General features: G+C 43.2%; 1 protein-coding gene across 2 annotated transcripts in view; it reads right to left on the bottom strand.

Moving 5' to 3' along the window:
* CRK (CRK proto-oncogene, adaptor protein) overlaps positions 1-19,347 on the bottom strand; it is a 38,959-nt gene that overhangs the window by 14,001 nt on the left and 5,611 nt on the right. The window contains exon 2 of one of the 2 annotated variants that reach the window (XM_082247801.1): positions 11,045-11,577. In XM_082247801.1, coding sequence (XP_082103927.1) covers positions 11,045-11,577 — 533 coding nt within the window. The remainder of the gene's footprint in view (positions 1-11,044; positions 11,578-19,347) is intronic. The other variant, XM_082247802.1, reaches the window with a different exon arrangement.

Raw genomic sequence — 19,347 nt, 5'->3', positions numbered from 1 at the left:
CACGCGCTGATCAGCAACAGGGGGAGCCAATCAGCAAGTCCGGTGGCCGCAATGTCCACCGGGCACCCGCGATCGCTCCCCGTGGAGACAGAATGGAAGGCTGCAGATGTAAACACGGCAGACCGCTGTTCTGTCAGTAATGAACACAGGGATTCTGTGTTCCTTCTATTTAGGAACACAGGTCTCCGTTCATCCAGCAAGCCCACCCCCCCTCAGTTAAAAAGCACACCCTAGGGACACATTTACCCCTTTGATCGCACCTGCGGTTAGCCCCTTCCCTACCAGTATCATTAGGTACAGTAACAGTGCATATTTTTAGCACTGACTAGTGGTGCACCAAAATATCGGCAACCGAAATTTTCGAACGAAAATGGGCTTCTTCCATTTCGGACAAAAATGGATTAAAGATGCCGAAATTAATGATGGCCAAAAAACAAAAATCCTGCCTCTGGCCGGCCTCCCGGTGATGTCACTACTACGGCTGTGTGTATGAATGAACTAACACACCGGGCGGGCGGCCGCTAATAGCTGTGACTAAGTGAGCCCTTCACTTCCCTGTCAGGCGGGTATCTCCGCTGACAGGGAAGTGAAGGGCTCGCTTAGTCACAGCTATTAGCTGTCGCTCGCCCGCCATGTTAGTTCATTCATACACAGTCATAGTAGTGACATCACGGGGAGGCAGGCCGCCAGCCAGAGGTGGGATTTCTAAAAGGAAGGACACAGAAGGAGCAGAGTTAGTCTGCCTGTGACATGGAGGTGCCCACAAGTAAGGAGATTGCCATAATTGGGGTGGGGCGCTGAGGTTACCAATGGTATATGTATTATGCAGCATGAGGGGGTTAATGTATTGCCACTGGTCACTGATACATTAGTGACCTACCAGTGGCAGTTAATTAACCCCTTTGTGCTGCATCAGTGCAACAAGTGTTAATTAACACTGACACTGGTTGCACTAATGCAGCACAAAGGGGTTAATTAACTGCCATTGGTCGGTCACTAATGCATCAGTGACCAGTGTAAATACATTACCCCCTCATGCTGCTTAATACAAATACCATTGGTAATTAAATTAACCACTTGCCAACCCATCACAGTACATATACTGCGACAGGGTGGCAGCTACAGGTGTATGTCGCTGCCTGTTTCTGGTGTATGCCCCCATCTATTTTAAAATCATTTGGGGGAAGAAAAAAAAAAAAAAAAAAAAAAAAAAAAGTTTTCGGTCCAAGGCATCCTGCATTTTCGGTTTCTGCCCAGAATTTTAATTTCGGTGCATCCCTACTGACTGTATTGTCACTGGTCCCCCCCTCAAGTGTCAAAAATTTCAGTTATGTGTCTGATCTGTCTGCCGCAATGTCGCAGTCCTGCTAATAAATCACTGCTCGCCGCCATTACTAGTAAAATATAAATAGGATATAAAATCTTTGCCCTAGTTTGTAGACGCAATAACTTTTGCACAAACTAATCAATATACACTTACTGGGGTTTTTTTTTTTTTTACCAAAAATATGTAGCAGGATACACATTGGCCTAAAATGATGAAAAAAAAAATTAGATTTTAAATGTTTTTTTTTGTTGGGAAATTTTTATAGCAGAAAGTAATTTTTTTCCAGAATGTTCACTCATTTTGTTAATAGCAGAAGAAAAAAATTGCAGGGGTTCTTAGATACCACCAAAAGAAAAAGCTCTATTTGTGGGGTGAAAAAAAAAAAAAAAAAAAAAAAAAAAAAAAAAAAAAAAGGACATCAATTTTTTTTTTAAGTCACTCGACCGCACAAGTTGTCAATGTAACGCAGTGCCGTATTGCAAAGAATGGCCTGGTCATTAAGGGGGGTAAAACCTTCTGGTCCGTAAGTGGTTAAAGCATGACGTTGGGTATCCATTTTACATGACATAACATCTTACACACACACACACACAATGGGACAGTAGGTTACATGGATTTCAATGGCAAAGCTTACACAACCGCAGTGTTCAAAAATGAGTAGAGCATGCTGCATTTTTTCTGCAAGGAACTGCACTGGAACGTAGTAAACTGCTTATAAAATGCACCAGAATGCATTAAAGAGGTTGTAAACCGATAATTTTTTTTTTTCTTTTCTTTACATCCTGAAAGATAAAGACATAATGAGCTAGTATGCATCGCATACTAGCTCATTATCAAATACTTACCTTAGAACGAGCCCTCGCTGCGCCGCTCTCTTACCTCTATGACGGGCGACATGTACAGTCGCCCGTCTTCCGGGATCGCTGCATCCGGCCATCTGATTGGCCGGAGCCGCGGTGACGTCACTCCCGCGCACGCGCGCGGGAGCCGACGGTCACGGCACAGGGCGCATGCGCCAGTGACGTCACTGGCTGCATCAAATGTAAATATCTCCTAAACGGTACATGTTTAGGAGATATTTACAGTACCTATAGGTAAGCCTTAACATAGGCTTACCTATAGATACAACTTCCTGAGGAGGGTTTACTTCCTCTTTAAAGCAAAAAAAAACAAAAAAAAAACAAACACTGAAATGCATTAAAAACCCATAAAAAATGAAATTGGAATGCATAATGTAGCGCATACAGAAACGCACTAGGAAGTCACCTGGACTGCGTTTCTGTGGTGTGAACTAGCTCTAATCTACAGGGTTATCTGCTTACACTTGGCATTTGTGATGTAAAGTACTGCCCATAAAATACTACCGGTTCACTAAAGACAAAACAGCAATTTTTCCTCAATGACCCTTAAAATCAAAAAGGTCTTGACAAAAATGTTAATGCAGTCTGTAAAATTAGGAAGCAATAGGATGTCCAACTGGAAATAGTACAGATATAAACATAATGAGTCAACTTGGAATCTCATGTTCCATCTGTAGCGTCGAGTTTCCGAAACTCAAATTAATAAATGACTGAAAATTCCCATTTGTACACAAACATATTACAGTCAGGCTAGCTACTTATACAGGTCCCTCATAAAAAATTAGCATATTGTGATAAAGTTAATTTTCTGTAATGTACTGATAAACATTAGACTTTCATAGATTTTAGATTCATTACACACTACTGAAGTAGTGCAAGCCTTTTATTGTTTTAATATTGATGATTTTGGCATACAGCTCATGAAAAAACAAAATACTTATCTCAAAAAATTAGCATATCATGAAAAGGTTCTCTAAACGAATTATTAACCTAATCATCTGAACTAATTAACTCTAAACACCTGCAAAAGATTCATGAGGCTTTTAAAAAATCCCAGTCAAGCAAGAGGGTAAGACACAGAAATTCCTGAACGAATAGGCTGTTCCCAGAGTGCTGTATCAAGGCACCTCAGTGGGAAGTCTATGGGAAGGAAAAAGCGTGGCAGAAAACGCTGCACAACGAGAAGAGGTGACCGGACCCTGAGGAAGATTGTGGAGAAGGACCGACTCCAGACCTTGGGGGACCTGCGGAAGCAGTGGACTGAGTCTGGAGTAGAAACATCTAGTGCCACCGTGTACAGGCGTGTGCAGGAAATGGGCTACAGGTGCTGCATTCCCCAGGTCAAGCCACTTTTGAACCAGAAACAGCGGCAGAAGCGCCTGACCTGGGCTACAGAGGAGCAGCACTGGACTGTTGCTCAGTGGTCCAAAGTACTTTTTTTCGGATGAAAGCAAATTTTGCATGTCATTCGGAAATCAAGGTGCCAGAGTCTGGAGGAAGACTGGGGAGAGGGAAATGCCAAAATGCCTGAAGTCCAGTGTCAAGTACCCAGTCAGTGATGGTCTGGGGTGCCATGTCAGCTGCTGGTGTTGGTCCACTGTGTTTTATCAAGGGCAGGGTCAATGCAGCTAGCTATCAGGAGATTTTGGAGCACTTCATGCTTCCATCTGCTGAAAAGCTTTATGGAGATGAAGATTTCATTTTTCAGCACGACCTGGCACCTGCTCACAGTGCCAAAACCACTGGTAAATTGTTTACTGACCATGGTATTACTGTGCTCAATTGGCCTGCCAACTCTCCTGACCTGAACCCCATAGAGAATCTGTGGGATGTTGTGAAGAGAAAGTTGAGACAAGACCCAACACTCTGGATGAGCTCAAGGCCGCTATCGAAGCATCCTGGGCCTCCATAACACCTCAGCAGTGCCACAGGCTGATTGCCTCCATGCCACGCCGCATTGAAGCAGTCATTTCTGCAAAAGGATTCCCGACCAAGTATTGAGTGCATAACTGAACATAATTTGAAGGTTGACTTTTTTTTGTATTAAAAACACTTTTTTTATTGGTAGGATGAAATATGCTAATTTTTTGAGAACGGAATTTTGGTTTTTCATGAGCTGTATGCCAAAATCATCAATATTAAAACAATAAAAGGCTTGCACTACTTCAGTTGTGTGTAATGAATCTAAAATATATGAAAGTAATGTTTATCAGTACATTACAGAAAATAATGAACTTTATCACAATATGCTAATTTTTTGAGAGGGACCTGTACACCGTGTCAACTGTCTAAGAGCTACTTAATCTTTATCATTAAAAAAATAAATATGTTATACAGGTCTGGAATCAGGCATCTTAGCACAACCATTAAAAAAACAAAAAAACAAACACGTTGCTTTACCTGCCTAAAAAGTTTAGCTGGACTTCGGCTTTAATCTGTAAATCCATCTAAATCTGCTAGTGCATCCAACTACAGTACACTCTCCCCAGATTGACAATGCTGCTTTCCAAGAGCAGCTCTGTTGCTCCTCCATCCAGAGTGTTACTGGCCTGATCATTAGGTGAAAGGAAAAACCCAATGCAGCATTTATATATACATTGCAGTTCACAAGTGGTTTATCAGGGTTATGGCTGAAACATTAAGCCATAATCACCACATATATTTTTTTTTTAGCCAGCGGCTGGCTTTTTCATGAAAGCTAAATAGCTCATTGGATCGCTTTTTCAAAGCACAGGAAGGGGGCGTGCCCCCACCACCCCCCTCCCGCCGCTTGGTGTTCTCAGGCTTACCGTTTCCATAGTGAGAGACTAGATAGTCTCCGATTGCCTCTAAGGAGGACGTGAGTGATGTTTGGATGTCATGTTCATTCTAGGACGGAAGAAAACTGGATTTTTGTCTTACCGTAAAATACTTCCCTGATATTGATCGGCGGAGTGTACTCCTCCCATTGATGGGCACAGCTCCATATCTTCTTGACCACGCCTATAGGGCAGTCCCAGGGGGGTATACTCCCACTTCTTTCTATAGGACTTAAGTTTTGGAACAAGCGGTATCAGAAGAACATAAAACCCAACTCAATAGAATGGCGGGTGCTGTGTCGGTCAACGAACATCAGAGAAAAGGATTTTATGGTAAGACAAATCCAGTTCTCGCTTTCGTTCATTGACAGACACAGCTCCATATCTTCTTGACCGATGGGACATCCCAAAGCAGTGTGAATAAGGGTGGGAATAACAGCAAGGAAAAAAAAAAAAACTTCCCTAAGGCTAAACATACCCAACCAGGCAAAAACAAGAGCTCAACCAGGAACAATTGGAGCTCACCTCACAAAAACAATACACACATGCTCAATGAGGACTAAACCTCCAACACCGGCCTAAAAAAACCTTGCGGCCAAAAGAAGCATCCACAGCTGCCAACACATCCGCCTTATAAAATTTTGTGAAAGTGGGCACAGGCGACCATGTGGCTGCCTTGCATACTTGCATCACTGATGACGGAAGGCCCAGGAGGCACTAAGCACCCTCGTAGAATGCGCCTTAACAGGGAAAGGAGGATCCTGACCCTTATCGGAATGGGCCTGCACCACCGCCTGTCTGATCCATCTGGAAATTGTCACAGCAGACGCAGCCATCCCATTACGGGGTCCAGCCATAAGGACAAACAGAGAACCCCATTTCGGAACAACTCAGTTGCCGTCAGGTACACCCCGATTGCCCGAACCACATCCAAAGAATGTAAGGCAATCTCTTTAGGATGCTTAGGACACAGAAGGCAACTTAATGTCTTCATTTAAAATGGAAACCAGAGACAACTTTAGGAAGGAACAACTGACCGGTACAAAGCACCATGTTGCCTCGGTGAACCACCAGGTAATTTGGACAGGACAACGCAGCCAGCTCCGACACCCTGCGCATAGCCAATAATGGCTGCCAAGAAAGCTACCATCCATGTCAAAGTGAGCAGAGGAATCTCACAAATATTTTCAAAGGGCAGTTTCTGAAGAATCAACAGCAACAAATTGAGGTCCCAGAGGCAACGGAGACCTCACAGGGGGGAGCAAGGTGGCGGACCCCCTAAACAAAGGCTCGAACCAAGTAATTTATGGCCAACGGCGTTAAAAGAAAAATCGCCAGGGCTGATTACCGGCTTTTGATGGTACCCAAGGCCAAAACGCTGATCTACACCTCTTTGGAGAAACTCCAAGACACGGACACCGAGCAGGAATGGGGGAAAAACCCACCCCGACAGTGTGATTGGGGGAACTCCACTGACTTGGACAATGTTGTCGAAATAAGCAGGAAAGGGGAATCCCTTTGCCACCTTGGAGCTTCTGCGGGTATCAAACTGCACCATCGCAGCTGACGCAGTAGTAGCTGCGTCCTCCAATTTTTAGGTTTCCTGCACTTATACAATCAATGCATCCACCAGCGCCTTTTCATGCACGACTGTAGTGAAAGAGGAATCATCCTCACTATCAGAACACTCAGGGTTGCGCGAACACAGAACCAAAAGAGTGACTCATGTCCGCGGAGGTCAAATCCATTTCAGAATCTGGGGCAGAGGATGCATTTTACTCGTCCCATTTTGATGGGCCAAATCTACTTTAGACACCAGTGACTGCAGGTCCGCCGTCATAGCAGATAAGGTGGACTGGCACCTAGCAGGTCCTGCAGCCTCAGAGAGGGGGTCAGGTGGTAACACGTGCTCCAGGGACTCCATGGGTTAACCTGGAACAGCTAGCAAAATATGTAAAATTGCTAAGCAAAACAAAAACCAGCCCACCGCTTCACCAGCAGTACTAAAAGTCCCTGTGCACCAAGAATCGCTACAGCTGTAAGATAGAGCCAAATAACCCCTGCAGGGACTCACCACCTCCACAGATGCAGAGTGTCAGGCTGCATGCTGTGCAGTGATCAGAGAGGAAGAGGAAGTTCGTAGAACTGCCACTAGAGGCCCACCGCCGAATCACCTTCCCATAGTCTCCAAAAACATGGCCACGGTTGATAATGGGAAACTACAAATAAATGGCCGCTGGACTACACAAACATGGCCACCGATCGATACAGTAGCCATTAACAAAATGACGGCTGCACGCAGCACCCAGGATCCTCCAAGGACCACTAGGTACAGTTGGACAGCCAGGGGAACCCCGCTAGGGACCCCCACCAGGACCTTCCCACTCCAAAAAAAGCCACATTTGTGCCGCCGGCGGTGCCCCCTCCCCCCAGCACCCGCTAGACAACCCCACCATAAAAATCAGGCATGGCCACCCCGGAGGGGGAACTAGGTATTGGTGAATGGGGGGTGGTCCGCAGAAGGACCGCGATATTAAGGGGGAGCATAAAGTGGGAAAGAAGAGCACTCCGGGTCCAACCAACCCAGGGAAGGGGCCCCATCTACCCCGAGGGGCCACCAGAGCGGCGGAGGGACACTACTTTCCACACCATGGAACCAGGTGGTCACCACTCCAGAAAGACCACCCACCATCTTGGCATGGGGGGTGCTGCGGGTCAGAGGTAAGCATGACTGGGATCGTGACCAGGGCTATGCGCCCTCAAGAGACGTTTAACTCGCTGGCCATCCCCCGTCCAGTGAGGATATGTTGCGACAAACCCAGCGCACAGCTAAGGTCGCGTTGCGCGTGCTGGCCAGACTGGGAAGACCGTAAAGATCTAGGATATCAAGTCCGTTGCCCAGTCCGGCAGTTGATTGTAGTTCTGAAAGGAACAGAAAATAAAATTGAAAAAATAAAATAAAATACTAGAGATCCCAGCAAGGAACTAGGTACTTACTCCTGACTAGGCAGAAAAAAAAAAACTGAAGTCCTATAGCAGGAAGTGGGGGTATACACCCCTGGGACTGCCCTATAGGCGTGGTCAAAATGTTTTCAGCCTAGTGTCCTACTCCTATGGAGAGCAGCATAAACCCATCGGTCAGGAAGATATGGAGCTGTGTCCGTCAATAAAAAGAAAGATACATTTTTATTTATTTTTTAAAGCCAAGGATCACTTTTTGATCTTTTGCTTTTAAAAAGGTAAATCAGTCAGATAAAGGGTCTTTTTGATCCCAGATCTCTCCATAAAGGAGGACCTGTCATCCCCAATTCTATTACAAGGGGTGTTCACATTCCTTGTAATAGAAAAAGTGATAAAAAAAAAAAAAAAATTTAAAGTGCTCCCTTACCTACAGGCTAGCATGCAGAAGCAAACACACATGTAAAGTAGCGTGCGCATATGTAAACAGTGTTCGCACCACATGTGAGGTATAGCTGCAAGTCGTTTTCCAGGAAAAATAAAAAAATCTGGATTTAAACTTGTAAACTAAACTTGTAACAGTGCCAGAAAAGGCTTGGTCTTCAGGTGGTTAAGGATTGGTCAGCTGTCATATACTAAAATGCTATTGGGTTTAACACTGCTTTAAGACTGGAGTGCCTAGTTCAAGGACGCATCCAATTTTAACACTGGTCTCATGGCATGAGAAATCTCAGGTCTGTTCTACTACATTGCATGATAACCAAGCTGTCAATATTTTACTGCACTTGATATAGTTGTAAACCCTTACACATACCAAGTGAAGTGACTATCCTTAGGTGATACACAGATTAAACAAATCCTCCCACACAAGTCGTACTTGTTTATATAACTGCAGTCTTTTTGCGACAGTCATACAAACTGCAGAATTTATACAGCACGTATGAGCATCCAGAAAGCAGGGGGTGGGTAGCTGAAGTCATACTCTGTAGATCTCAGTGAGGGGAGCTCTGAATCCCGAATAGAGGGAAGGGATACCTCCCCTTCACACAGCACAGAGGAACAAAGCTAAGGCTGTCAACCACAGGTTGCATGCTGGAGCGCCCTCACCTGCCACATTCTTACCTCATGCTGGTCAGGAAATAAATAAAGGAGGCAGCAGACAGAAATTACATTTAGTGCTCTGTACTGAGACAAGTAGACACTATAGAGCAGGGGTGGGGAATCTCACGATCCTTCTGTCTGACCTGCACAATCGTTGCGATCCGCCCCCCCGTGCCGCTGTATCAGAAGGAGCCGATTGCTCCGTTCCGTTCTGACACTGAATCTCCGAAAAGGGTGGACCCGAGGCGCAGAGCAATGCACCTCAAGCCCGCCCATTTGTGTGACAATAGCATATGAAAATTCGCTACCGTCTCACAGATCCTTCTCCTCCTTGGCCAATGTCATTGGCCGAGGAGGAGGCAGGACGTGGGAGGACTGAAGAGAGGAAGCCGCCGCTACAACAGGTAAGTCAAGTGCACTGGGGCTTGGCACGCTGTTCACTCTGCGCTGTGGTCACTCACTCCGCATTGAAAGGGGGCACGCTGTGGTCACTCCGCATTGAAAGGGGGCACGCTGTGGTCACTCCGCATTGAAAGGGGGCACGCTGTACCATGATTACTAAAGGCCCCTTTCACACTTTTGTGACCTCAAAGTCACGCAATGTTTTTACAGCGTTTTTTGCCGCAAAGCAATGCCTATTACATTTATGCATACATTTTGTACGGCCCCCGAATAATGTTACAAAAATCCAAATGTCCCTTGGTAGAAAAAAAAAAAAAAAAAAAAAAAAAAAAAAAGTTCCCCACCCCTGCTAGAGGGATATGCTTTTTTTCATATTTAATGTGAGGGGTTTACAACCACTTTAAAATGTAACTGCACTTTTGGTGTATTCTGTACCCCCAGCCCCTTGCCCGTCTTACACTCACCCGTCTCTGATACAGTAAGGCATCACCCACAAAGTCAGAGTTGTTTATCAATATTTTCAGAGCTGGACAAGTACAAGCATTGTGTGCTCTCTACTCAATCCTTTGGATATTTTGTACTATCTATAGAAGTAAATTAGGAATGTGCAGAGTGCACAAAGTACAAGAGCTCTGTGAGTAACTGCTCTCCAGATCAAAAACAGTTGAGAATATAGTCAGCCATACGCTTCTAGATTTTTGAACTGAACAAAAAGAAATACATTCCTAAAGGCATGCTAAACAGCGTTGATGGAAGAATCTCCCCTGCCGACTACCTGGTTTTGACAGGTACCCGCTGCCACTTCTCCTAGGCGATCAGAGCAGAAGCTCTCCTGCCCACCTTCTTTACCGCAGTCCTCTGGGACATGTCATTGGTCCCAGAAGACTGTGGGGCCATTCAAAATGCACAGCGTGGCTCTCGCATGTGCAGTGGACACACGGCTGTGAAGCCACAAGCTATTAAAGCCGGGTGCCTGCAGTTAAAGATGCCGGTGACCAAAGATGGGTGGGGAGAACAGCTTAGGACCCTGGGAAAGGGGTGTGGGTGTCTGTTTATTAATTAAGTCAGCAGCTGACTTCATTTTTACAAATACGAGTTAAGGGCACACACCAGGACTACATTTACACTGCGTGAAGCATGTTCATGGGTGGTCACATACTCCATGGAAAGTTATATATGGAGCAGTATCCACAAACACAGGGTTTCCGTTGATAGAAATATTCTGTCTAAATATGAAAAAAAAAAAAAAAAAACCCACAAACAATTATGCTGCATAACTATTCTTGTACACCGTACAGGCATCTAACTTAAATTTAAGACGTTCCAATAAACATGAGTTATGTTAAACTTGACTAAAAAACACGGATGATGCTTTTTTAGAAAATCTCTATGGAAGGCAAACATAGTAAGATTTGAATATCAGTTTCAAATGGCAAAAACAACAAATCTCATAACATGGCTTTTCCTAAACTCCCATACTTCAGTCTGCAGAAAAATAATCTATACTACTTTTAATTTAGCCTAAACAATGATTGAACTTGAAAAGGAAAATCAATTTGAAAATACAATTTTCCTTCATGGCTGCCCCCATTATATACCTCCAAAGCCAAGGCTGTCTTGTCGTAGGCATTGGGGACTCGCTTCTGGATAACCCTGGCAAAAATGGGCCCATTCTGGAGGTTAGGCAGCGGAGTGTTGACACTGGGCTGGGCATAGGGCCCTGGCTCCGGCCCACCCAGTGGCTGCAGATGCGAATTTTCCTGGTTACCTCCAATCAGAGCAGACCCGGAAGTTGGGGGAGGCTTGCACTTTTCCACATAAGGCACTGGTATCATGCCCCGTTTTCCTTCGGTGTCCTCTGCATTCCACCACTGCTCCTCAGGCTTTTCCCGGATTCTCAAGACGTCTCCTTTCTTAAATGGTAGATCTTCTTCATCATTGCCATTAAAGTCAAAAAGAGCCCGTACATATTCTGCTTCTTCCTGCTTCTGGATCACTCCAGACTGCTTAGACTTAGAGACAGGTTCTATTAAAGTGGTAGTGTCTAGATAATGTATCTTATAAAATTCCAGTAGAGCAGGTAATGAGTCAAACTCTTGATCCCCTATCCGAAACCTGGTCTGGCCAATCCCTGTAAAAAATAGGAAAGAAATATGAGCAAACAACCTAAACTGTGTGTGTACTATAATATATATTTCCTTCCTGTAGTTAAAAGCAATCTAGCTAGACAGATTTTTGAAGAAAAAAAAAAAAAGTAATAAAATTCAAAATTACTACTAAACCTTTAATGCCCCACACCTGAGTGCAGCCAGCCTAGTAAAAATACTTGCCACTATCCCCATTCCAGTGAAGATTACTGTAAACCCATGCCACTGTACAGCCTCAGCAACAAAACTGCTTTCAACAGGTGCTCTTACTGTGCATGGGCACCGTGGCCGCATTTATTCCCATGAATGACCTGCCACTTTGGTGACTTCCAGCTATCCAGCAGAGTATGGCTCATTCATAGTAAAAAAAAAATGGAGCCATACTGTGCATGGGAAGTGAGAGGACGACCTTGCAGGGCCATTTTCATTACAAGGGCTTACAGGAGGGTGTTGGGGTTATTTATGCATTCTTAGCACAGGTTTTGGTGCCCATGGATGCACATAAGCAGGGCGTGGACACTAAGGCCCAGCCACATTGCTGACACACAGGTGTTACATGAGCAACAAGAGGTTAAGGGGTTCCAAATTATGGGCTCAGGAGCCCAACTTAACTAACTAAACAGACTGGGAACTGCTGGTGACAGTGTGGTCACAGTGCTGGGACACTAAATGAGGGCACTCACAAAACAGAAGCATTAGTTGTACCCATTTATGGGGCAGCACGGCATTAAAGCCCACCACTTTAAACATCTTAACCACTTCCAGCCAAAGGCGTGTTCTGGCCCTCTTCTCCTACATGTAAAAATCATTTTTGCTAGAAAATTACTCAAACCCCAAAAAAAATCAATATATTTGTTAGCAGAGACCATAGGGAATAAAATGGTGGTCACTGAAATTTTTTAGGTCAGTATTTGCGCAGCGATTTTTCAAACGCTATTTTTTTGGTAAAAAACCCCCCACTAAAGTTAGTTGGGCTGCAACTAACGATTATTTCCATAATTGATTAGCTGGTTGATTATTTTGATTAAATCGGATACAATACAACCGTAAAAAAAAGGAGGCAACTTATTCTTAAAAATCTATATGCAGTGGTAAATATAAATAACCAGCTACATGGTTAGGGAGAAAAATCTAATCCACTCAGAATACCAGACAGAAGAGATATACAGTACATACCATTAGAACTTGGTAAATAACAGACTCCAAGATCAAATTTTTTTATTTAAAGAGAAAAAAAAAAAAAAAAATTAAACACCGTTGTGTCCATTTTCAGACAGAACTGTAATATATTATGCATGACAGACTCCCTTGTCATAGGCAGGTGGCTTGATAAAAGCTCCCTGCGCAGGCTGTCAATTATGCTGGTCATACTAAAACAAGTAGCGTCTTCCTTCAAAAACGTTCATTTGATTTTCAACCACAGTGATTATATATATATATATATATATATATATATATATATATATATATATATATATATATATATATATATATATATATATATATATATATATATAATCACTGTGGTTGAAAATCAAATGAACGTTTTTGAAGGAAGACGCTACTTGTTTTAGTATGACCAGCATAAGTGACAGCCGGCGCAGGGAGCTTTTATCTCTCATATATTATGTATACATATATATACACACATACATATACATACACATACAGTGGGTTAACGGAAAGTATTCCTTAAATTTTTCACTCTTTGTTATATTGCAGCCATTTGCTAAAATCATTTAAGTTCATTCTTCTTCCTCATGAATGTACACATAGCACCCCATACTAACAGAAAAACACAGAATTGTTGACATTGTTGCAGATTTATTAAAAAAGAAAAACTGAAATATCACATGGTCCTAAGTATTCAGACCCTTTGCTCAGTATTTAGAAGCCCCCTTTTGATCTAATACAGCCAGGAGTCTTTTTGGGAAAGATGCAACAAGTCTTTCACACCTGGATTTGGGGATCCTCTGCCATTCCTCCTTGCAGATCCTCTCCAGTTCTATCAGGTTGGATGGTAAACGTTGGTGGACAGCCATTTTTAGGTCTCTCCAGAGATGCTCAATTGGGTTTAAGTCAGGGCTCTGGCTGGGCCATTCAAGAACAGTCACGGAGTTGTTGTGAAGCCACTCCTTCGTTATTTTAGCTGTGTGCTTAGGGTCATTGTCTTGTTGGAAGGTAAACCTTCGGCCCAGTCTGAGGTCCAGAGCACTCTGGAGAAGGTTTTTGTCCAGGATATCCCTGTACTTGGCCGCATTCATCTTTCCCTCGATTACAACCAGTCGTCCTGTCCCTGCAGCTGAAAAACACCCCCACAGCATGATGCTGCCACCACCATGCTTCACTGTTAGGACTGTATTGAACAGGTGATGAGCAGTGCCTGGTTTTCTCCACACATACCGCTTAGAATTAAGGCCAAAAAGTTCTATTTTGGTCTCATCAGACCAGAGAATCTTATTTCTCACCATCTTGGAGTCCTTCAGGTGTTTTTTTTTAGCAAACTCCATGCGGGCTTTCATGTGTCTTACACGGAGAGGCTTCGGTCGGGCCACTCTGCCATAAAGCCCCGACTGGTGGAGGGCTGCAGTGATGGTTGACTTTCTACAACTTTCTCCCATCTCCTGACTGCATCTCTGGAGCTCAGCCACAGTGATCTTTGGGTTCTTCTTTACCTCTCTCACCAAGGCTCTTCTCCCCCAATAGCTCAGCTCAGGCCAGCTCTAGGAAGGGTTCTGGTCATCCCAAACGTCTTCCATTTGAGGATTATGGAGGCCACTGTGCTCTTAGGAACCTTAAGTGCAGCAGAAATCTTTTTGTAACCTTGGCCAGATCTGTGCCTTGCCACAATTCTGTCTCGGAGCTCTTCAGGCAGTTCCTTTGACCTCATGATTCTCATTTGCTCTGACATGCATTGTGATCTGGAAGGTCTTATATAGACAGGTGTGTGGCTTTCCTAATCAAGTCCAAATCAGTATAATCAAACACAGCTGGACTCAAATGAAGGTGTAGAACCATCTCAAGGATGATCAGAAGAAATGGAAAGCACCTGAGTTAAATATATGAGTGTCACAGCAAAGGGTCTGAATACTTAGGACCATGTGATATTTCAGTTTTTCTTTTTTAATAAATCTGCAACAATGTCAACAATTCTGTGTTTTTCTGTCAGTATGGGGTGCTATGTGTACATTCATGAGGAAGAAGAATGAACTTAAATGATTTTAGCAAATGGCTGCAATATAACAAAGAGTGAAAAATTTAAGGGGGTCTGAATACTTTCCGTACCCACTGTGTGTGTGTGTGTGTATGTATATATATATATATATATATATATATATATATATATATATATATATATATATATATATATTTTATTACTAAGAGGCGACCCCAGGTCACCGTGTTAAACATCTACGCCTGGTTTTGGTTAAGACAGGCCTGCTGATTGCACACCTGTGCGCTGGATTCATATTATTCCCAGGATTAGCACTGAGGGCTCCCAGTTGGGAGACAGCTGCACCCGGACAGACAGAAGGTCGGGCCCAGGAGTCAGGAGGGCTCCCAGTTGGAGACGACTCCACCCAAGAGAGACAGGAGGTCTCTAGGAGTCAGAGGCTGTAGGTGGCAGCCAGAGCAAGTGTGTCTGCAAAAAAGACAGGTGACGGCCAGAGGACTAAGGCCAGAGTGAAGCTACCAGCTTTGTGGATTTCATGGTTTGGGGACCAGCAAAAAGAGCAGAGGTACTGCTACTGAGAAACTTACTTTGGTTTATTATATTTTGACTGGAGAAGAACCCCTGTGTGGGAAACTTGGACTTTCCTTATTCCTTTGATAAAAATGGGCTGCCATGCCCTTAAACCAAAGTTCTGACTGACAGTGAATCACTGGAAAAACGCATCTGCCACTGAGCCAACGACCCCCATATTACAATTATATATAGATCAGTGGCCACTACAGTGCCTCACAAAAGTGTAATGGGTAGTCAGGAAATTAGATTTGTAATTTTATGTCCCTAGGGCACCTGACTCCCTAAATGTTGGGCCTCTGTACGTGGCTAGGCTGTGTAAAAGGTGTCACAGGTGGAATCGCCATACTCCGGAGTAGCAGAATGTATTTTAGAGTGTAATTTTTGCTATGTACATGCTATGTCTTAGAAATATTTTATAAATGGACAACTTCACGTCCCTGTTTAACCACTTGCCGACTGCCTAACGCCGATCTACGTCGGCAGTCAGCCCCTCACAGGCAAAGCGACGTAGGTCTACGTCGCTAGCCTGTAAGGGTCTAGGGAGCGAGCGCGCGCCGCCGGAGGCGCGCTCCCGCTGGGTCACGCACCCCCCCCCCCCCGCGCGTGTGACCGGCGGACCCGATGTCCGCCGGTCACTCTGCGATCGTCGGGGGAGAGGGAGAAAGTCAGGCGGCTTGTGTAAACAAGCTGCCTGTCATTCTCCCCTGTGTATGAAGGATGATCATACGGTTCTACTATGTAGAACCGTTGATCACTGTTCATACATCTGAAGCCACAGCCAATCACAGTAGAAAGCACGCCCCTAGGGACACATAGCCCCTCCCTTTCAAAAAGGTTAACCCCTTCACTGCCAGTGTATTTTTACAGTAACAGTGCATATGTATAGCACTGATTACTGTAGAAGTGTAACCCCAAAAGTGTCAAAAATGTCAGTCAAGGGTCCGATCTGTCCGCCGCAATACCGCAAAAAAAACAAACAAAAAAAAAACGCAGATCGCCGCCATTACGCGTTAAAAAAACAACAAAAATCTTTCCGTTTGTTAGTAAACGCGATAACTTTTGCACAAACCAATAAAAATACGCTTTTTGTGATTTTTTTTATCAAACATAGGTAGCATAAAACAAATTGGCCGAAAATGTTAAATTTTGATTTTTACATTTTTGGGGGGGGGGGAATTTCATATAAAAAAAAATTTGAAAAATATTGCTATTTTTGCAAAATTTACGCTCTTTTTTTGTTTATAGCGCAGGGCTTGACAAATTTGCCTGAAATCTAGGAGCCAGCTAAAAAAGTTAGGAGCCAGTTTTTTTTTTTTTAAACTAACAACCAAGCTTTATTTAATAAAACGGATACTAAATTTACACATAAATACGACTAGAACCCCACTCTCCTCTATAGCGCAATTGGATGGAAACAGACTGTCTGTCTTTTTCCATCCGATGCCATCTGATCCGATCCTCCGATTACCGCTCCATAGAGGAGAATGAGGGGTCCGATCAGGTCTGTCTGAAAAACTGACAGGCGGACCCGATCAGACAGCCCGTGTGAAAGGGGCCTTCGGCTGTATATATATAATATAAACATTCTTTTTTTTTCAATTCTTATTAAAAAAAAAAAATGATATATAATAATATATATATATATCATTTTTTTTTTAATAAGAATTGAAAAAAAAAAAAAAAAAAAGGTTTTATTTTTTTTTAATAATTAAAAAAAAGAAAAAATGTATTATTATTTATTTATTTTTTAATTTAAAAAATAAATTAATAATAATAACCACACTCCCTGTCCACTTACCTTTAAGCAAAGGTAACTGGACAGAGAGATGAAGCCTGCAAAAACTTCCCATCTCCTTCCAAAGAGCAGATGAGAAGGAAGGCATTGAGAACATGCATTACTCCCGGCCACCACAAGAGGGCGCCAGTTCCCCTAGCCTCTCATCTAACAGAAGAAGGCCGAAAAGCCGGGGCCTCAATTTATGGACGGCGTGGAAGTCCGTGCACTCGGGAAAGAAGGTGGGGGCGCAAAAGGGACAGGACAGCTCCTGCAGGGCCCCCCAGGCGCCAGGTCGCTAATTCTAGTCGCAAATGCGACCTGGCGCCCGGGGTTTGTCGAGGCCTGTTATAGCGCATGATAAAAAAAAAAAAAAAAAAAAAAAAATCGCACAGGTGATCAAATACCACCAAAAGAAAGCTCTGTTTGTGGGAAACAAAGGACGCCAAATTCGTTTAGATACAGCGTCGCACGACCGCGCAATTGTCCGTTAAAGTCACATAGTGCCGAATCGCAAAATACCCCCGGGTCAGGAAGGGGGTAAAATCTTCCGGGGCTTAAGTGGTTAAACACAACTTTTGACTACTGGAGAGCCATATAAATACAGGAGGCTTCAATGTCCCTGGCTCCTGGCTTTATTGTGGGCCAATTGAGAATATATAGTATTCTACATGGCACAAGATGCTAGAAAAGCAAAGCTGCTAGGAGCTTGGAGAAACATTTTTAAAATTTGCAAATACTTTGCATGTTCCTTGGACAAAAAAAAAAAAATTAACTACCAGCAGTTTTAAACGTTAGGACTTTAGTTTCACACATACCATATGTTCAATACTCCAACTTTACAGCCATAAAATATATAAAATACACCTGATCTGCCACCTCAACAAAGCAGTCAAAATGAAAACCCTGCCACTAAATAGTTATCTTCTATATACACATATAATTAAACCACATGCCACGCTAAACTGATTATTTCCACACCTCATGAGAGGTTAGACTCTCTGAAGACTAGTCTTAAAAAAAAAAAAAAAAAAAACACGCCTGTGTGGAAATAACCTTCCACTTGGTATCACAAGCTTCCCTGCACAGGTCCTCTGTCAGTCACACTCAGACAATGATAAAAGGGCACCAGGCCCACAAAGTGTAAAATGGTCACGAGTTTTATCGAGATACCAAATTAAAAAAACTGTACAAACACGGCCGGCACGCAGAAGGAACTCCAATCTTCACAATCCAGTGTCACAAATGTAAAACATGGTGACATCACAACCTCTGGTTATGTTTTGTACGTAAAACTTAACCAGGTGTTAGGATACCACCTTTTAGGTTTTGTCTAGAAGTGCACCAAAAAGAAATTGTGCAGCAAAAACATGTGTTTTTGGCATCTTTGTCTCTTACCTGCAAAACGTCGATAACACCATTTCCGGCGGATATGTTTTGGCTCCTGAAATTTCAGTGCATCTCTAGTTTTGTTCCACTGGATTGTGGGGATTGGAGTCCCTTCTCCATGCCAGCCATGTTTGAAGAGTTTTTAATTTGGTATCTCAATAAAACTCGTGATTTTACACCTGGGCCTGGTGCTCTTTTTGTTATCATTGCTGGAGTCTGAGGGAGGACCTGTGCAGGGAAGCTGGATACCAACTGGAAGGTTATTACCACATAGGCGTTTTTAGACTTGTCTTCACAAAGTCTAACATCTCAAGGTAAGGAAACCTTCACTGGAGTGTGCACATGTGGTGTTTTAAGTGGAGCTATGACACACGGATATTCTATTACCTGGATTCAACATATGGTTGTGGACTGATTACATCATCTATATGAACTTTTTTATGTTTCATATTATAATGTGGTTGGTTTGTTGATTAATTTACATGTATGTTTTTCAATACATTTACTTGCTGCAGCTCATTTATGGTGCACTTCCATTTGCGTGGTTTCACTTGAATGGTTAGATTTACACATAACCATGCAACAAACCTGTACGATTTATAGAAATTTACAGTGTCACCAACATTCTGTATAACAGAAGAACCCCGCGCTTTAGGTGTATTTGAATAAATATATAATTAATTATTTATGAATAAATTAACAATCTGAATAAATAGTGAGTAAAATATGAATATAAATGTGTCATAAGCTGCTGTATTTCTCCACAGTTTACGTGACTATTCATACAGCATTGTATTGATATGTACTCGGGATACAGTCACAAAAGTCCACAAATTGGTAGTA

Source organism: Pelophylax lessonae (genome assembly GCF_965119305.1).
Source record: "Pelophylax lessonae genome assembly, chromosome: 2".
Taxonomy (NCBI): domain Eukaryota; kingdom Metazoa; phylum Chordata; class Amphibia; order Anura; family Ranidae; genus Pelophylax; species Pelophylax lessonae.
The sequence above is the reverse complement of the archived record's forward strand: the minus strand, read 5'-3'. Positions and strand labels throughout refer to the sequence as shown.